Source organism: Oncorhynchus mykiss, chromosome 15 (assembly GCF_057628025.1).
Source record: "Oncorhynchus mykiss isolate SJ-2025 chromosome 15, ASM5762802v1, whole genome shotgun sequence".
NCBI classification, from domain to species: Eukaryota; Metazoa; Chordata; class Actinopteri; order Salmoniformes; family Salmonidae; genus Oncorhynchus; species Oncorhynchus mykiss.
Genome location: NC_143036.1, coordinates 19,451,346 through 19,471,525, shown reverse-complemented (window position 1 = coordinate 19,471,525; position 20,180 = coordinate 19,451,346). Strand labels below are relative to the sequence as shown.

Here is a 20,180-nt window from a genome sequence, read left to right as displayed (position 1 = left end):
CTTCAAACAACTTGGGCTACTGCTGTTTTATCTGCACTTTTACATCTGTCACTGCTGCTATGGTCACAGCCACTTTTAGCACACCCAATTTAATGGCAGTCTCTTTCCCTAGCAACGTCTCTCCGGGTCCACATACAGTTGAAGTCGGAAGTTTACATACACCTTAGCCAAATACATTTAAACTCAGTTTTTCACAATTCCTTACATTTAATCCTAGTAAGAATTCCCTGTCTTAGGTCAGTTAGGATCACCACTCTATTTTAAGAATGTGAAATGTCAGAATAATAGTAGAGATAATAATGATTTATTTCAGCTTTTATTTCTTTCATCACATTCCAAGTGGGTCAGAAGTTTACATGCACTAAATTTGTGTTTGGTAGCATTGCCTTTAAATTGTTTAACTTGGGTCAAACGTTTTGGGTAGCCTTCCACAAGCTTCCCAAAATAAGTTGGGTGAATTTTGGTCCATTCCTCCTGACAGAGCTGGTGTAACTGAGTCAGGTTTGTAGGCCTCCTTGCTTGCACACACTTTTTCAGTTCTACCCACAAATTTTCTATAGGATTGAGGTTGGGGCATTGTGATGGCCACTCCAATACCTTGACTGTTGTCCTTATACCATCTTCCCAACTTTGGAAGTATGCTTGGGGTCATTGTCCATTTGGAAGACCCATTTGCGACCAAGCTTTAACTTCCTGACTGATGTCTTGAGATGTTGCTTATTCCTCCATACATAACGATGGTCATTATGGCAAAAGAGTACAAAAAGTATGATCTTTGTCCCCATGTGCAGTTGCAAACCGTAGCCTGAGCGGCCTTTCAGGTTATGTTGATATAGGACTCATTTTACTGTGGATATAGATACTTTTGAACCTGTTTCCTCCAGAATCTTCACAAGGTCCTTTGCTGTTGTTCTGGGATTGATTTGCACTTTCCGCACCAAAAGTACGTTCATCTCTATGGAGACAGAACGCGTCTCCTTCCTGAGTGGTATGACGACTGAGAGGTCCCATGGTGTTTATACTTGCGTACTATTGTTTGTACAGATGAACCTTCAGGCGTTTGGAAATTGCTCCCAAGGATGAACCAGAATTGTGGAGGTCTACAAAAACAAATCTGAGGTCTTGGCTGATTTTTTTTTTTTCCCCATGATGTCAAGCAAAGAAGCACTGAGTTTAAAGGTAGCCTTTGAAATACATCCACAGGTACACCTCCAATTGACTCAAATTATGTGAATTAGCCTATCAGAAGCTTCTGAAGCCATGACATAATTTTCTGGAATTTTCCAAGATGTTTAAAGGCACAGTCAACTTCGTGTATGTAAACTTCTGTATGTAAGCCACTGGAATTGTGATACAGTGAATTATAAGTTAAATAATCTGTCTGTAAACAATTGTTGGAACATTTTTGGGAGAAATGTCCTAACCGACTTGCCAAAATTATAGTTTGTTAACAAGACATTTTTGGAGTGGTTGAAAAACGAGTTTTAATGACTCCAACCTATGTGTATGTAAACTTCCGACTTCAACCGTATCACAGTGAACTCAGTGTGTGTGCTGCGCTTGCCTATCTTTATTTGGCATGTGAAAACCCTTTTCACTGGTATTGGCTCGCTTGATGAGTATGGATATAGCTTTTGATTTTATAGCACCTGATTTTCTTGGCTTTCAGCATTTCCCATGTGGTCTCATCTACACTGAACAAAAATATAAATGTAACATGCAACCATTTTAAATATATTAATTAAATTAATCTATGGATTGGTCACAGATACCTTAAAAAAAAGTAGGGTCATGAATCAGAAAGCCAGTCAGTATTTGGTGTGACCACCATTTGCCTCGTGCAGCGCGACACATCTCCGTTGTATAGAGTTGATGAGGCTGTTGATTTTGGCCTGTGGAATGTTGTCCAACTCCTCTTCAATGCCTTTGCGAAGTTGCTGGAAATTGGCGGGAACTGGAACACGCTGTCGTACATGTCGATCCAGAGCAACCCGAACATGCTCAATGGGTAATATATCTGGTGAGTATGCAGGCCATGGGAGAACTGGGACACTTTCAGCTTCCAGGAATTGTGTACAGCTCCTTGCAACATCGTGCATTATCATGCTGAAACATGAGGTGATGACGGCAGATGAATGGCACGACAATGGGTGGTGGTGACATCATATCAGTATGTCACATCAATACACGACACACGATGATCAGCTTAATGCTTCTTTCCAATAAATATCGAGAGTCGTATTCTGGTGACATGACGATCGATGCTTGGCTGCCGTTTGACAAATAAAAAAATGATCTCATCATGTAGGCTATACCCGCACTGTATCTGTGAGCTGTTGGCTAGAGAGCACTTGCCAAGACCAAAGTGGGCACATTCGCTATATAATGCTATACATTTTTTGTGACAAAACCATCATTAGAGTTGAAAATGCGATGGAAACCCATTTAACTTGTATTTTTTATTCAGAACATGGGAATTTATCTGCAAAAGTTATTTTCATGTGTACTACATCATCACACATAACCTTTCAACCGTTTTAAAACCTAGCTTATTAGAGGGCAAGGAGGAGATTCTAAAATATTGGTTATAACTATCCAATTGTCCCTGGGCTACATGTCAACAGTCTAAAGTAGAGCCATGTATTTAGAAAGTTGAGCCAACCTTTTGAATTTTGTTCTAATTTTAGACATTCAGTTACATAGCATTATTTAAATACTTCCCATGTTATGTTAATGTTAATTTTAAAGTGTCATGAAAATGCATCATAATGCTCATTCCAGACATTATATTCCCCATGTAATTAATGGGGCGCTGAGAGAGAGAGGGAGAGAGAGAGAGAGGGAGAGAGAGAGAGAGAGAGGGGGGGGGGAGAGAGAGAGAGAGAGAGGGAGAGAGAGAGAGAGGGAGAGAGTGAGAGAGAGGGAGAGAGAGAGAGAGAGAGAGAGAGAGAGAGAGAGAGAGAGATAGACTAAAAAGTGCTTAACATCCTCTAATGGATGTGTAGTCGATCGATAGAAGTCCTCAGGATTCAAGGGTAGTAATGTAATACCATAATGCACTGTGTGATGTATGTCAGGAGATCTCTTTACATTCTCTCTGCTATCTTTCAGGGCTTTAAGCACTTCAGGATATTGCAATATCCCAATGGGTGTTTTTAAAGGTGGAAATGATTTAATGACATTAAAGAGAGTATAATTCTATATTTCTCCCTTGAATGTACAGAGATAGTTTTGACACGAACATACAGTTTTAGCACCTTTTTGATAGCAAGATTTATATGCCCCATACATTATTGGCATAGCAGCCATATAAGTCATAAAAATCATAAAAGGCATAAAAGATTTGAAACGGCATTCTATCTCCTGATAATCTATTCAAATGTCCCCCACACTTCAAATACAATGACACTGCCAGTTCTAGTACTTCCGAGGTCGGAGGTCGTCTAAATATGGCTGTGACACTCTGTGTGTATGTGAACAATGGCAGGTCATAGTAGTAGTGTGTGAAGAGTGAAAGAGAATACCAAGTCTTTGTTGGAGCTCTGCACGCGCTCTTCTCCATCACCTGGTTGCCATGGTAACCACCCTCCCACCACACACACACACTCTGACACACACATTCTCTCTAACATGCACACACACACTTCTCTCTGTCTCGCTCACTGTGCATGCAGGCCCCATTCAACTTCAGCATAAGAGAAGCATAGCATGTGCAAAACGGCGTGCACAAAGCCCCGGCCAAGCAAATTCCTTTGTTTGTCTCCTGTTCAGTCCCCCTGCAGCCAAAGCCCAGAATCAGCAGTGCCAAGAGTCGAAGGGGAAAGTGCTCACCCAGCGAAAGCCCTAAGTCCCCCATTGTGTGTCCTTTGTGCGGAAAGCCTCGCGATACTGCCGGGCACGCGCCCCGCCATATATATTGGGGTGTCCAACTTTTTTACTGTTACACTTTCTTACTTGTGGGCCAGGTTGGACAGTATCCAGTGGAAAATGTCGCAGTATTCTGGAAAGGTAAGCAGCATCTGGGTCAACCTGCATTCACACAGCATCAGGTTGGCTAACACTGGGACATAACTGACTGGACAGGGCTCCCTTGGAAAAGAGTTCTTCCAACCTCAACAGGACTGCCTGGTTAGAGAGAACTCCAGTCAATAAACACATAGGTTTGGGAGTGTATGCATTTACAGGTATTTAGTGCAGGTGTGATAACATTGGTTTGGAAGTGGAAAATGTACTTTTCTCATACCATCATGAGGTTAGGTATTCAACAAACAGGTGTTTTTTTTTGTTTTTCAATTCAACACTCAATAAAATGTGGAGGCAATCCCTGGTGAACATTTTTAGATTTAGAGATTATTCTAATCAGAGCAATTACTCAGTTTGTCTTGCTGGGAGAAATACAGTTAAATCTGTTACAGGAGTTGAAAGCGAATGAATGTCATATTGTATCGTGAATATTTGGAGAAAGTTTTGAGTGCATTCTGATTCTGCTCCTAGTTCTACCGTCAATCTTGTGTTATAGATATATCTAAAAGAGCAAGCAAGGTCAAGGAAATTGCATTTATTTATTTTATTTTGAATAAACTATCAATGGCAGGTAGGGATAATTAGTTGGTGGCTGGCCAATAGGACAACATAGTCTTGTATCCATACTTCAAGCCAACTGCAAGCCAACTCTAATCTTCTATTCTAGTCTTCTATTCATCTATATATATGCTTCAGCATATATACTGTACAGATCAGTGGAGGCTGCTAACGGGAGGACGGCTCATAATAATGACTGGAACGGAGCAAATGAAATGGCATCAAACACATGGAAACGTGGAATCAAACACATGGAAACAAATACATGTGTTTGATGTATTTGATACCATTCCACCTATTCCGCTGCAAGCGTTACCATGAACCCATCCTCCCCAATTAAGGTGTCACCAGACTCCTGCGCTATGGACACAAGTCTGCATGACAAAATGTTTTTATATACTGAACTGACTACACCACGCCAACACATACAAATCCACACCTACACTCCAGTGACAAAGTATCCACATGTCCGTCCAGCCTCTAGCCTGGGATCCAAAACGCTTTGCTCTGGACCATTTCACTACATTTTGAGTCATGAACTGGATGCAATATAGTTAAATTGAGCAATTGAGTTTGTATCCCACCAGGACTTAGGTTCAAATATGATTTAAAATCTTTCAAACACTTTAAGCATTTGCTTTAACCTATCTGGAGTGCCAGGTGGGTTTGTACTTTTGCAACATTTATATTGGTTAAATTGCAACAGAAAAGCTCAATCAAACCCACTGAATCTATAATCATGACAAGTAGTATCTGAACCCAGGTTCAACTCCCCACCCTAACTAATGAACTATGGGGTTAACCTCCTCCTGTCCACCCACCCACCCATCACAGATCACCTTCTACGAGGGAAAATGCTTCACTGGCAGGCAGCTGGAGGTCAGGGGCGACTGCGATAACTTCCAGGACCGTGGCTTCATGAACCGCGTCAACTCCATCCGTGTGGAGAGCGGCGCCTTCCGCTGCTTCGACCACCCCGACTTCAAGGGACAGCAGTACATCCTGGAGCACGGCGAATACCCCGAGTTCCAGCGTTGGAACAGCCACAACGACCACATGGGCTCCTGTAAGCCCATCAAGATGGTGAGAGACGGGGCTCGAAAGGATAGGGGTTAGAGGTTAAGATGATAGCTAGTGAGGATGAGGAGAGGTTGAAGTTATACAGACATTTTCTGCTTTAACTCAAAGATACTTTAGATCAATACGGGGGGTGAATGACCAAAGCACAGTTTGGGTGTAGTGTTGTCAATTTGTAAACGTACCTCAAATTTAATCTCCTCTCTTCTAGTCTCTCATCTTCTTCATTATAACAGTATTCCTGTATTTGACTTGAAAAACTTGTGTTTTCTCCAATCCTCTCCTGTGTTCTGCAGCACGGTGAGCACTACAGAATGGAGCTGTTCGAGGCCTGTAACTTCTCCGGCCAGTGTGTGGAGATCTGTGATGACTGCCCCTTCCTGCAGAGCCGTGGCCTCAGCAAGAACTGCATCAACTCCATCAAGGTCTATGGAGACGGAGCGTAAGTAGTACACCTCTAGCCTAAGTTTCAGACTGCAATCACACACACACACGCACTGACAAACACACAGGCACTGACAAACACACACATGCAGGGGCGCACAAAAACAGACACACAGCAATTGGCAAAACGCAGAGATGAATTCATAGTGATTCAACTTTTGGATCTATTTTTGTTGAGCCAAGACATCCAACCTTTTAGCATATGTTATGGTGTTAATTAAGTTGGCACATAATTGGAACACAGATGCTAATGATCTAGCTGGTAAATCATAGACACTGCTGAATTTCTAAATAACTTTAACACCACTAATCACACCTGTGGTCCCAACAGTTGTTTTCCAGGAGGGAGTTAAATATTAAAGGGGAAGTTCAGGATTTTACAGCTTGATGTTAGATGTTTCCTCATTACTGTTATTCCATCTGCTCTAAGTGTGTGAAGTGAGCAGGTGTGTGACCATTTTTAACCTGTGTGTGTTTCCTTCTGTAGCTGGGTGATGTATGAGGAGCCTAACTTCCGCGGCCGCATGTACATTGTGGAGAGAGGAGACTACTGCAGTCACAACGAGTGGCAGGCCCAGAACCCCAACATCCAGTCCATCCGTAGGGTGGTCAACTACTTCTAAACCTCTTCTCCTATCCTGCCCGAGACCTCGACCCTGGCATGGACAGTGACTTTTACCACTACCGCTCTAGAAATGTTCAATAAAAAAAGACACCCCAAAAAAATCACACAAATGTATTTTTATCAAAGACTTGGCGTGTTCTCCTTCTGTGAGTTACTATGAAGTGTATGAGGGTCTATACAGAGCAGTGGTTTTCAACCTGGGGTACTAGTACAATTCTGAAAATATAGTTTATCAAGCAACCAATTACTTCACACTGGAAGAAGTTAAGCTACACTAAAGCTACCCTTAAGACAAATATACACTGAACAAAAATATAAACGCAACATGCAACAATTTCAATTTTTAGTTACAGTTACAGTTTTTATAAGGAAATCAGTCAATTGAAATAAATTCATTAGGCCCTAATGATTTCACATGACTGGAAATACAGATATGCAGCTCTTGGTCACAGATACAGTGGGGCAAAAAAGTATTTAGTCAGCCACCAATTGTGCAAGTTCTCCCACTTAAAAAGATGAGAGAGGCCTGTAATTTTCATCATAGGTACACTTTAACTATGACAGACAAAATGAGAAAATAAAATCCAGAAAATCACATTGTAGGATTTTTAATTTATTTATTTGCAAATTATGGTGGGAAATAAGTATTTGGTCAATAACAAAAGTTTATCTCAATACTTTGTTATATACCCTTTGTTGGCAATGACAGAGGTCAAACGTTTTCTGTAAGTCTTCACAAGGTTTTCACACACTGTTGCTGGTATTTTGGCCCATTCCTCCATGCAGATCTCCTCTAGAGCAGTGATGTTTTGGGGCTGTTGCTGGGCAACACGGACTTTCAACTCCCTCCAAAGATTTTCTCTGGGGTTGAGATCTGGAGACTGGCAAGGCCACTCCAGGACCTTGAAATGCTTCTTACGAAGCCACTCCTTCGTTGCCCGGGCGGTGTGTTTGGGATCATTGTCATGCTGAAAGACCCAGCCACGTTTCATCTTCAAAGCCCTTGCTGATGGAAGGAGGTTTTCACTCAAAATCTCACGATACATGGCCCCATTCATTCTTTCCTTTACACGGATCAGTCGTCCTGGTCCCTTTGCAGAAAAACAGCCCCAAAGCATGATGTTTCCACCCCCATGCTTCACAGTAGGTATGGTGTTCTTTGGATGCAACTCAGCATTCTTTGTCCTCCAAACACGACGAGTTGAGTTTTTACCAAAAGGTTATATTTTGGTTTCATCTGACCATATGACATTCTCCCAATCTTCTTCTGGATCATCCAAATGCTCTCTAGCAAACTTCAGACGGGCCTGGACATGTACTGGCTTAAGCAGGGGGACACGTCTGGCACTGCAGGATTTGAGTCCCTGGCGGCGTAGTGTGTTACTGATGGTAGGCTTTGTTACTTTGGTCCCAGCTCTCTGCAGGTCATTCACTAGGTCCCCCCGTGTGGTTCTGGGATTTTTGCTCACCGTTCTTGTTGTCATTTTGACCACACGGGGTGAGATCTTGCATGGAGCCCCAGATCGAGGGAGATTATCAGTGGTCTTGTATGTCTTCCATTTCCTAATAATTGCTCCCACAGCTGATTTCTTCAAACCAAGCTGCTTACTTATTGCAGATTCAGTCTTCCCAGCCTGGTGCAGGTCTACAATTGTGTTTCTGGTGTCCTTTGACAGGTCTTTGGTCTTGGCCATAGTGGAGTTTGGAGTGTGACTGTTTGAGGTTGTGGACAGGCGTTTTTTATACTGATAACAAGTTCAAACAGGTGCCATTAATACAGGTAACGAGTGGAGGACAGAGGAGCCTCTTAAAGAAGAAGTTACAGGTCTGTGAGAGCCAGAAATCTAGCTTGTTTGTAGGTGACCAAATACTTATTTTACACCATAATTTGCAAATAAATTAATAAAAAATCCTACAATGTGATTTTCTGTTTTTTGAAAATTACAGGCCTCTCTCATCTTTTTAAGTGGGAGAACTTGCACAATTGGTGGCTGACTAAATACTTTTTTGCCCCACTGTACCTTTAAAAAAAGGTAGGGGCATGGATCAGAAAACCAGTCAGTATCTGGTGTGACCACCATTTGCCTCATGCAGCGCAACACATCTCCTTCGCATAGAGTGGATCAGACTGTTGATTGTGGCTTGTGGAATGTTGTCCCACTCCTCTTCAATGGCTTTGCGAAGTTGCTGGATTTTGGCGGGAACTGGAACACACTGTCCTGTTTTTGTTTGTATTTATTAGGATCCCCATTACTTCCTGCCAAGGCAGCGGCTACTCTTCCTGGGGTCCAGCAGCATTAAGGCAGTTATATACAATTTAAAATACTACATGACATTACATTTCATAACATTTTACCCAATAAATGTAGTGTTCCCTCAGGCCACTACTCCACTATCACATATTTACAATACAACTTGATGTGTACGTGTGTAGTGTGTGTCTTCTCATGTGTATGTGTGTCTGTGCCTATGTGTGTGTCTTCACATTCCCCACTGTTCCATAAGGTGTATTTGTATCCATTTTTTAAATCTGATTCTACTGCTTGTATCAGTTAGCTGATGTGGTAGAGAGGTCCATGTAGTCATGGCTCTATGTAGTACAGTGCACCTCCCATAGTCTGTTCTTGACTTTGGGACTGTGAAGAGAACTTTGGTGGCATGTATTGTAGGGTATGCATGTTTGTCCGAGCTGTGTGCTAGTAGTTTAAACAGACACCTCAGTGCATTCAGTATGTCAACACTTCTTACAAAAATCAGTAGTGATGAAGTCACTTTCCTCTACTTTGAGCCATGAGAGATTTAAATGCATACTATTAATATTAGCTCTCCGTGTACATTTAAGGGCCAGCCGTGCTGCCCTGTTCTGAGCCAATTGTAATTTTCTGAGGTCTCTCTTTGTGGCACCTGACCACACGACTGAACAGTAATCCAGGTGCAACAAAACTAGAGCCTGTAGGACCTGCCTTCTTGATAGTGTTGTTAAAAGACTTCTCCCCATCTTAGCTACTGTTGCATCAACATGTTTTGACAATGACCATTTACAATCCAGTGTTACTCCAAACAGTTTAGTCACCTCAACTTGCTATATTTCCACATTATTTATTACAAGATTTAGTTGAGGTTTAGGGTTTAGTGAATGATTTCTCCCAAATACAATGCTTTTAGTTTTCAAAATATTATTCCTTACCACCCATTCTGAAACTAACTGCAGCTCTTTGTTACATGTTACACTGATTTCACTAGCTGCAGTAGCTGACGTGTATAGTGTTGAGTCATCCGAATACATAGACACATTGGCTTACTCAAGGCCAGTGGCATGTCATTAGTAAAAAGTAAGGGGCCTAGACAGCTGCCCTGGGGAATTCCTGATTCTACCTGGATTATGTTGGAGGCTTCCATTTAAGAACACCCTCTGTGTTCTGATAGACAAAACTCTTTATCCACAATATAGCAGGGGGTGTAAAGCCATAAAACATACGTTTTTCCATCAGCAGACTATGATCGATAATGTCTAAAGCCGCATGGAAGTCTAACAAAACAGCCCCGACAATCTTTTATCATCAATTTCTCTCAGCCAATCATCAGTCATTTGTGTATGTGCTGTGCTTGTTGAATGTCATTCCCTATAAGCATGCTGAGTCTGTCAATTTGTTGACAGTAAAGTAGCATTGTCTCTGGTCAAACAAACAAAAATCCCAAAGTTTACTAAAGGTTGGTAACAGGCTGATTGATCGATTATTTGAGCCAGTAATGGGGGCTTTACTATTCCCCGGAAGCAGAATTACTTTTGCTTCCCTCCAGGCCTGAGTGCACACACTTTCTAGTAGCCTTAGTTTGAAGATATGGCAAATAGGAGTGGCAATATTGTCAACTATTCTCCTCAGTAATTGTGCATCCAAGTTGTCAGACCCTGTCATATATCTTAGTTTCATAGTGTAGTTTCTTCTTTTTATTCAGTTTAGTCACATGATTTCTCAATTTGCAGGACGCTTGCCAATCTTCTGTATTTACACATCAACAACATAGGAATCACTACAAAACTCTTATACACTATATTAGGCCTAGCCTTTGTAACTTTGGTTTTCCTAGATATGGCTACTATATTGTGATCACTACATCTGATGGATTTGGACACTGCTTTAAAGCAAATTTCTGCAGCATTAGTAAAGATGTGATCAATACATGTTGATGATTTAATTCCTGTGCTGTTTGTAACTACTCTGGTAGGTTGACTGATAACCTTAACCAGGTTGCAGGCACTGGTAACAATTAAGTTTTTGGGCAGCTTGATGAAGCCAGTCAATATTTATATCACCATGAAAATATACCTCTGTTGATATCACATACATTATCAAGCATTTCACACATTATCCAGATACTGACTGTTGGCACTTGGTGGTCTACTGCAGGTTCCCACCAGAATGGGCTTTAGGTGAGGCAGATGAACATGTAGCCATATTACTTCAACAGTATTCAACACAAGATCCTCTCTAAGCTTTACAGGAACGTGGTTCTGAATTTAAAATGGAAACACCTACCCATTTGGCATTTCTGTCTTTTCTGTAGATGTTATAACCATGTATTGTTACCACTGTATCATCAAATGTATTATCTAAGTGAGTTGTGCATGTCTATCCAAAGCATCCCAAACATGCTCAACGGGTGACATGTCTGGTGCAGGCCATGGAAGAACTGGGAAATTTTTAGCTTCCAGAAATTGTGTACAGACCCTTGTGACATGGTGCCATGCATTATCATGCTGAAACATGAGGTGATGGCGGCAGATGAATGGCACGACAATGGAGCAGGTCAAGACCCTGGTGAGGATGATGAGCTTCCCTGAGACAGTTTCTGATTTCTGACAGGTTGTGCAAAAAGTTTCAGCAGCTGTCCGGGTGGTTGGTCTCAGATGATCCCCCAGATGAAGAAGCCGGATGTAGAGGTCCTGGGCTGGCATGGTTATGCGTGGATGCACTGACAAATTCTCTAAAATGATGTTGGAGGTGGCTTATGGTAGAGAACATTCATTTATCTGTCTACAACTGGTAGACATTCCTGCAGTCAGCATGCCAATTGCACACTCCCTCAAAACATGAGACATCTGTGGCATTGTGTTGTGTGACAAAACTGCATATTTTAGAGTGGTCATTTATTGTCCCCAGGACAATATGCCACACCCGTCAGGTGGATGGATTATCTTGGCAAAGGAGAAATGCTCACTAACAGGGACGTAAACAGAATTGTGCAGAACATTCGAGAGAAATAAGCTTTGAACATTTTTGGGATTTTTTTATTTCAGCTCATGAAACATGGGAACAACATTTTACATGTTGCGTTTTATATTTTGGTTCAGCGTAGTTTACTTAAGTAAAGTGACTTTGTAAAAAAATAGTTCCCTACCGCCACACTACTTAGTGATAGATATGATAATTTAAATCTCAAAATGTCAGACTATAAATTGCAAGAAAAGCTCACTGGAGATATGTTAACAGAATGTGTAATTTAGCCTATTAAAAACTAAGTACAGTCAAACTCCATAAAATATATATTTTTTTAAATATAAAAAACATTAAATCAAACTTAATCAAATTCCATTAAAAAGGGATCTCAAACATAAACCAGAGCATATACAAAAGTAGAACAATCTTTTACACAAGCAACCAAAAATCCCTTTACCATACAATTATAGGCCTCAAGGCCTCACATTCTAAATTCTGTGTTGAAATCTCAAACATGAACCTTCAAATAATCAAATTTGTCCTCTGTAGCTATTAAGCATAGAGCAATAACAATGTGTATCTACTAAATCTTAATTTGTTAAATTCTCTTGTCTTTAATCCATGTCAGTTTATTTCCTTACAAATTATAGTCAACCAGCTTCAAACGTTTGTGTTATTAAACTCAATTAATAACACTTTAGTACAAAAACAGAAGATACAATTTTCAATATATTGCTTGTGGAGGAGAGAAAAACAAACCTAATTTGGGGCCTAAAAAGACTCAAATCAAACACCCTTGGAATAGGTGGTGGTGGAAGTGCTTTCAAAATGGCTGCTGGCTGGACAGTACTTTAGCTGGAGGAGGCACAGTTCTTGTAGAGGTAGGACTTCATCTTGTCTATGACCTCGCTCTCCTCCTCCAGGGTCAGGTCCAGGTAGTCCTCTTCGTGTATAGGGATGTCCTCCAGCACCTCATTCACCAGGTCGACGTCCGTAGGGGCCTCCCCTTGGTTCCCAGAACCTGGAAACACCATTGGCAACAGTGTCATGTTCAATTAGGGCTCCCCTTTGGCGATTTGGGTATAAAAGGCATCCTGGAGCCTTAAGTATCAGCAGCATATAGACACTAAATACCTCTCTCACATACGTCTTAATTGTATTCCCACAGTAATATGCGTGTGCATCCTTCTGTCTATCTACTTGCCTATATGCTGTGTGTACATACGTGCGTGCATGCGAGTCCTACCTGCGGACTCGTAGGTGGTGCTGGGCTCCTCGGACAGTGAGGAGGCGGGAGAGGGGGACAGCAGTTCTGGGGGCAGGACCACCTGGTTGTCAAAACCTGGGTATGTCAGCTATGGCGAGGAAGGGATTTAGGCACTATCTACATACACCACTGTGATAAGCAGACTTTTTACATAGACATAGTGACTAGAGAGAGAAAGAGGTAGAGGCTTGTTACCTGCTCAACCTTTGATTGACTTATGGGGAGCTCTGCGTTGTTGGTTCTAGCAGCAGAATCTAGAAGCATCTAGAGGAAACAAGCAAACAAGGATAAAGTGGAGGGGAAAAAAAACACATTAGCAAAGTATGCTAGCTAGCTCCTACACTCTTCTGCTAGCTAATGTAAGGTTGCTTCATGGCTCTGGTTATGGTAACATGTGTTTTTGCAGTGGCGATGACAGTCTCTCACCCTGTAGGCTCCGTCCATGTCTCCGTCTGTCTGAAGGAGGGCCCAGGCAGCATCTTTCTTGGAGTAACCCAGCGCTCTGAGGGTAGCCAGTCCCTCCACACACATCCTCCTCTTCTCACTCTCCTTCTGTTTCATCTCCTCCCTCTCCTGACAGGGACAGACAAAACCATAGAATTACACTCAATATGGCCACCGGTCCAACCATCATGGGACACTGACTTGAATGGGAATGTTTGTTTTAGTAATTATATTTCTATGACTAAAACAGCTCTGAACTTAAGCAACATGTCCTAATAGCACCTATATCAAGTGAGTTGACACTTTTATTCCTCTATGAGAGTTACTCATAGAAATATAGGACATCCCCATTCAAGTAAACGTTGTGTAGTTCTATTGCTATGGGGACACACCTGTCTCCTATGGGTGATGTGCAGCGTGGCCTCGCCTACGTTGCCATGGCAGGCCCTCAGACCCAGACGGGCTTCCTGTTCAGAGAACCCCAGATCCTTCAGCACTTTTATCTCCCCTGGGTCCAGACACAGACGCTCATAGAGATCCTCAGCCTAGAACACAGCAGGGGTTAAAGGTAGAATCAGTAATATTACATCATTATACAGACGTCCATACAGATCCTCCACCTAGAACACAGCAGGGGTTAAAGGTAGGATCAGTAATATTACATCATTATACAGGCGTCCATACAGATCCTCAGCCTAGAACACAGCAGGGGTTAAAGGTAGAATCAGTAATATTACATCATTATACAGACGTCCATACAGATCCTCCACCTAGAACACAGCAGGGGTTAAAGGTAGGATCAGTAATATTACATCATTATACAGGCGTCCATACAGATCCTCAGCCTAGAACACAGCAGGGGTTAAAGGTAGAATCAGTAATATTACATCATTATACAGGCGTCCATACAGATCCTCAGCCTAGAACACAGCAGGGGTTAAAGGTAGAATCAGTAATACTACATCATTATACAGGCGTCCATACAGATCCTCCACCTAGAACATGTCAGGACACAAGAGGATCTGGAAACAGAGCTATAATGATGTACTACACCTGCTTAAGCTTCTGTGTGGCCTGGCGCTCGTTACCAACCATGTGCGCCAGTATGCTCTGCAGGAGGTACAGCCTGAGGAACAGCACCTCCTCTCCTCTGGTGTTTCCCTAAAAACAAAATCAATTAATTAAATTAAGTACATTCAAACGATTGTGAAATTCAGATCTACATTAGTGCCTAGTGCGTTGGTTGTTTGTGAACGAAGTCATAGACCAGTGCCATAGACCACCTTGATCTTCATGAGCCTCTGATGCTGGTCTCCGTAGCAATTGTGGAAGCAGTCCTCGGCAATCTGCAGCCTCCGCTTGCCATCATCCAGATAGGACAGGGCCTCCAAGGCTCGGTAGCACCACACGATGTCCAGCTGCAGTACTGCATAGTTGTCCACTGTGTTCAAGAGCTTGGAGCCACACTTACTGTAGAGACACACAAGATAATCAATGTGTTTGACAGGATCTAATTCCTCATGGACAGGAGCACGTAACATACACTCCCCTCTGTATGTATTTGGACAGCAAAGCTAAAAATGTTGGCCCTATACTCCAGCATTTTGGACTTGAGATCAAATGTTTCATCTGAGGAGACAGAACGTCACCTTTTATTTGAGGGTATTTTCATACATATCCGTTTTACCATTTAAAACAAAGCACTTTCTATATCTAGTCCCCCCATTTGAAGATGTCATCAGTATTTGGACAAAAATCACTAAGTCTATTAAAGTAGTCAAAATATTAGTATTTGGTCCCATATTCCTAGCACGCAATGACTGCTTCAAACTTATGACTTTACAAACTTGGATAAATTTACAGCTTGTTTTGGTTGTGTTTCAGATTATGTTTTGCCCAATAAGAAGTGTATTTTGAAGCTGCAAATGCATCCAATGAGTGTGTAGCGTCACAAGCTTGATGTGGTCCTTGCATGCTAAGAATATGGGACCAAATACTCAACTTTTTATAACTTTAATACAGTATCAGTGAATTGTCCAAATACTTGCTTTCCTTTCTGAAAAGGTAAAACGGATATGTTTGAAAATACCCTCAAAAAAGGTGACATTCTATACTGTCACCACAGATGAAACATTTGATTTCAAATCCAAAACGCTGGAGTTTAGAAACAAATTTGTTATTTTTGCATCGCTGTCCAAATACATACAGAGGAGAGTGTACATGGTACCGTAGTCCTCAGTCTAGTACATTTTCTAACACATCTCCCCCCAGAACTCTATGGAGCTATTACGCAAGAATTTAGTTCTGGATTTCCATGATTACATGGGATCAGACTGAGCAATGTGAGGCACAGAATCACTAATCTTGATCACATAAGTAAGTAGTTATTTGAGATGCAAGGTGATTTCGTGGTGGAACGTAGAGTAGAGCTGGGACAATAAATGGAAAATGAGCGACAGACCACTTATCACAGGCATTTTTATATTGTTCATTACGATAAGTAGCCTATAGTAGAGAAATGAAATAAGTTTAAAATGAAATAAGTTTGCTAATATAGGTGACTGTTAATGGGACAATTAATGGCTACAACCATCAAACTAGTAGTATTTCAAATCAAATCTTATTGGTCGCATACACATATTTAGCAGATGTTATTGCAGGTGTAGCGAAATGCTTGGATAATAAATGAATAAAATCCATCCCAAATATATTTTTCCCCCATATTACCTAACTCTTAACAGAGTACTGTACATTCAAAATGCAATAAAATAATCATTCAACAATACAATGATCTAACATGCCAATCATACAAACATCTTTGAATCAGAAATGGACTGGGTGTTTTGATGTGATTAAGAGGAAGGTTGTTTTTTTTTACACAAACTGGTCGTCAGCTTGCACCAGGTGGCCCAGAGCAGTTTCATACTGTTTCTTCTTCATCAGAGCACGGCCTTTCTCATGGAACCCCATGGCTAAAATCAGAGCCTTAGGACAACAATCACACAGCATTAGAAATAGTCAGTGGAGTTTGAATTCACACAGGACATGGCTAGAACCATACTTACCATTCAAGCCATAAGTTGTGTGAGCTTGCCACCCACTCATACTGCTTACCATGACCGTTTTGGATATAATATTGGTAATATGTTCATTAGTCCTTTGTCTAGACTACCTTTTTTTTACTGTGAGGTATTTTCAGGGGGTTCCCCTTCTGATCAGCAATCTCTAGGAATGGAGTCGTGGCTGGATCATCGGTGCCATCTAAAATGACAGCCAAACCACAGAACCATAAAATAACACTCCTAAAATAACACTTAAATACAGAGAGTTGTGATTGGAGTTCTACACAGTACGAGGGTCTAACTGAAAGGATCTGGAAGCCTAACATGACAACCAAGTCACAGAACATCCAAAAAAATACTATTCATGTAGCATTGTGATAACATTGTTATTGTGTTTAAAAGCAGTGAGGGTCTAACTAACCTCTCTCTGATAGGATCTGGAAGCCCCTCTGGGTTCTCTGGACACTCTGGTCATGCGTTTTCTTCTCCTCCTCCACCTCCAACATCTGTTTCTTGCTCTCTGGCACGCTCACCCGCAGAACCATCATCTTACTTTTGTTCTTCACATTCTGTTCATCCAGACGCTTCTCTGTAAAGAGAAACTATTTCAATGCAAAGTTGAAATGACCAAACATTGATTAGATGAGTGTTGTGGCAACTAAACGGAAACGTACCAGGAGTCAGTGTCTTCCCTTTAAAAATTAACTGGATGTATTTAAGTCCATATTGTTCAGTAATCCTATACAAAAGTAGAAAAAAAGTAGCACCTTTTCAATTTGTGACTTTGGTAGACATAATAATATGAGATTTAAGTGACAGGGCATCTTCACTTCACATTATAAAAGACTGACATTGCACTGGCCATTTTCACTTACCTATCCATGATATCTTGAGCAAGGACATCCAGTTTTGTCTCCAAATAGTTATTCTTCTTGGTATACTAAAGGAATGGGTAACAATGTGGAATTACTTCATTTTCTGTAGGCTGTGTCAGGGCAAACACACCCACCCACATACCTTTTTCAAGTCTTTAGGCAGAAAGAGTTCCACACATGTCTCTCCGTAGGTCTTGTTCCCCATTCCACTCTTTACTGCCTGGGATCGGAGGCTCTCCAAGGCACTGGCCACTTCAGACACAGAGATGCACACAATGGGGGCATAGTTCACTGCAAGCTCCTGCAATGACAACAGTGACAAACAGACAGGGATAATTTGTTACTCTATCTCACAAAGGTGACTCATAGTCAGGTCACAGACCAACGAGCTCAATGAACATCAATACATTTTGAATGGCTATAACTGTTGGTCACCTAGCAAACTAACTTTACCTGAAGAGATTGCTGTCCTGCCTCGCTGTCCTCTGTTGTGTAAGGTGGATTCCTGAGCTGAATATTACCTTGATTTAAAAGATTTACCAGCTTTTCCTGAATATTTAGCTCCGCCATTCTCGAAACGGTGGAAAAACATGTAAGGAAAAGTGAAAGTGAACAGCCAGCAAACAAAAGGGGAATTCCACAGAATGAGTAGAGACAAAATTACGTTGCACTAGTTACGCAGTCGCAGAAGACTACACCAACGACTAGCTAGCTACATCCATTGTTGTTTTCGGTTTCTTTCAAGATATAACAAATTAATGACTCACGTTTGAAGTGTTGTTAACATTGTCGCCGTATTGTTCTGATAGGAACATTTCTGAGCCGAGAATGTTGTTTATCTTCTCTTTCACACTAGGATAAGTCACGTGGGCCAATTTGTCATCGCTCTAAAAACACAGAGAACTTCTGGAAAGTGGTTATGTTTCACTATATTGGCTCGCTCCAATATATTGGCATCACTCCTCGGCAGAGGAATACATTCGAGGTGAGGATTTACTCCAGTGGACACCTGTGTCACGGCTGGGGTCCGCCCCTATATATAAACCCCATGGCAGCATCACACGACTGACATCAATCAACAATAGAGAGTCAATCATTGGCCAGAAGTTCATCAACAGAGCCACTCACAACCCATCATTGAAGGAAGCCGTGGGACAGGCCAAATGGACCACAGATACACCCATGTCCATAATGCTGAAACTGACCTAGAAGACAGGGGGGAGAATTTTTTTTTTAAAAATACAATCATTTGTGTGTGTATGAAAATGTGTAGATATATGTGAATGCACTCCTTAGCGCCCCCACCCCTCTCCCCCTGCACAGTTGTGAGCTATAATTTTAATGAAGTTTTATATCCCTTATTTTAAATGTTTTACTTCTATTTTATTTTTAAAGTAAAACACCACGAACTCATGTTGGGAAAAGAAAAAAAGGCGAAACTAATCTACGCCCGTTCTGATAAAAACCTCAGGGCATCTAGCCTCGAGGGATGCCTTGCTTGACCACACCCTCCTTCCTTGCCCTGCCTCTTCCACCAATCCATTTGTTTCTTATGGACAGAAAAGAGCAGAAGCTCTGAGCTGTCTGATCAGGTCCATTGTTTACTGAGCGACACACGTTATCTCTTTCATTTTCTCGGTGGACGTCCGTATGGATTGAGGTACAAACTTTCCGAAGTTCACTTGGTAAGTCACTGGTAAGTGTAATATCTTTCGTGGAAGTATATTCACTGGCTGTTTGCAGCCTGGAGCAGCTGGCCACATGGCCAGCCCCTTTTGAGAACTGTGGTTTGTCGTGCTTGTGTTTCGTCAGACTTACACTACGACGCCGTGTGTATCCATTAATATATTGGTGGCTCTTGCTGCCACAAACTGTATTTTCCTTACACAACTTGCCGACTGGCTTGTTCTGTGTGTGTTGTGATTTGCTTTAACGTGCCATTATCTGCTAATTAACCGACATTATTTTTTTCTTGTTCTTTCCCCTACAGAATGTAGGAGTATTGTGGTGGGCTTCCACTACGTTGAGACATTTCACTTTGGAGTTATTGCATCATATGGCGCTGTTTTGTTTTCCGCTGATTCTCAACACTGGGGCCCCACAAGGGTGCGTTCTGAGCCCTCTCCTGTACTCCCTGTTCACCCACGACTGCGTGGCCATGCACGCCTCCAACTCAATCATCAAGTTTGCAGACGACACTACAGCGGTAGGCTTGATTACCAACAACGACGAGACGGCCTACATGGAGGAGGTGAGGGCCCTCGGAGTATGGTGTCAGGAAAATAACCTCACACTTAACGTCAACAAAACAAAGGAGATGATCGTGGATGCTGGGAAACAGCAGAGGAAGCACCCCCCTATCCACATCGACGGGACAGTAGTGGAGAAGGTAGTAAGTTTTCACAGACAAACTGAAATGGTCCACCCACACAGACAGCGTGGTGAAGAAAGCACAGCACCGCCTCTTCAACCTCAGGAGGCTGAAGAAATTCAGCTTGTCACCAAAAACACTCACAAACTTTTACAGATGCACAATCGAGAGCATCCTGTCAGGCTGTATCACCGCCTGGTACGGCAACTGCTCCG

The 20,180-nt window shown here is 41.8% G+C and overlaps 2 protein-coding genes across 8 annotated transcripts; one reads left to right on the top strand and one right to left on the bottom strand.

The window, feature by feature from the left end:
- Window positions 1-3,879: 3,879 nt before the first annotated feature.
- On the top strand, window positions 3,880-6,828 carry crygn2 (crystallin, gamma N2). Its single transcript, XM_021562584.3, has 4 exons — window positions 3,880-4,008; window positions 5,416-5,664; window positions 5,955-6,100; window positions 6,590-6,828. The coding sequence occupies exons 1-4, from the start codon at window positions 3,988-3,990 to the stop codon at window positions 6,723-6,725; spliced, it is 552 nt and encodes a 183-aa protein (XP_021418259.1). The 5' UTR covers window positions 3,880-3,987; the 3' UTR covers window positions 6,726-6,828.
- Window positions 6,829-11,995: 5,167 nt separating this feature from the next.
- Window positions 11,996-18,645, bottom strand: nub1 (negative regulator of ubiquitin-like proteins 1). 7 transcript variants are annotated; one of them, XM_021562578.3, is made up of 15 exons: window positions 18,362-18,645; window positions 18,048-18,165; window positions 17,737-17,895; window positions 17,595-17,659; window positions 17,394-17,458; window positions 17,141-17,308; window positions 16,830-16,918; window positions 16,536-16,642; window positions 14,941-15,127; window positions 14,711-14,818; window positions 14,050-14,202; window positions 13,640-13,786; window positions 13,409-13,477; window positions 13,193-13,301; window positions 11,996-12,967 (listed from the first exon to the last, which is right to left on the bottom strand). In XM_021562578.3, the coding sequence occupies exons 1-15, from the start codon at window positions 18,379-18,381 to the stop codon at window positions 12,798-12,800; spliced, it is 1,734 nt and encodes a 577-aa protein (XP_021418253.3). In that variant the 5' UTR covers window positions 18,382-18,645; the 3' UTR covers window positions 11,996-12,797. The 7 variants fall into 7 exon arrangements, with proteins under 7 accessions (XP_021418253.3, XP_021418256.3, XP_021418258.3 ...); XM_021562581.3 differs by having other exon boundaries at window positions 13,193-13,274; window positions 18,362-18,635; XM_021562583.3 differs by having other exon boundaries at window positions 13,193-13,258; window positions 18,362-18,635.
- Window positions 18,646-20,180: the final 1,535 nt, after the last annotated feature.

What these genes read in the sequence shown, in the direction of transcription:
- nub1 (XM_021562578.3), bottom strand. Translation starts at nt 18,381, where the DNA reads ATGTTAACAACACTTCAAAC. An exon ending in CCAGATCCTATCAGAGAGAG is followed by an intron (nt 16,919 to 17,140) that starts GTTAGTTAGACC and finishes CTGTCATTTTAG; the next exon opens with ATGGCACCGATGATCCAGCC. An exon ending in ACATGGACGGAGCCTACAGG is followed by an intron (nt 13,478 to 13,639) that starts GTGAGAGACTGT and finishes TGTTTCCTCTAG; the next exon opens with ATGCTTCTAGATTCTGCTGC.
- crygn2 (XM_021562584.3), top strand. Translation starts at nt 3,988, where the DNA reads ATGTCGCAGTATTCTGGAAAG. An exon ending in TGTCGCAGTATTCTGGAAAG is followed by an intron (nt 4,009 to 5,415) that starts GTAAGCAGCATC and finishes CACCCATCACAG; the next exon opens with ATCACCTTCTACGAGGGAAA. An exon ending in CCTGTAAGCCCATCAAGATG is followed by an intron (nt 5,665 to 5,954) that starts GTGAGAGACGGG and finishes TGTGTTCTGCAG; the next exon opens with CACGGTGAGCACTACAGAAT.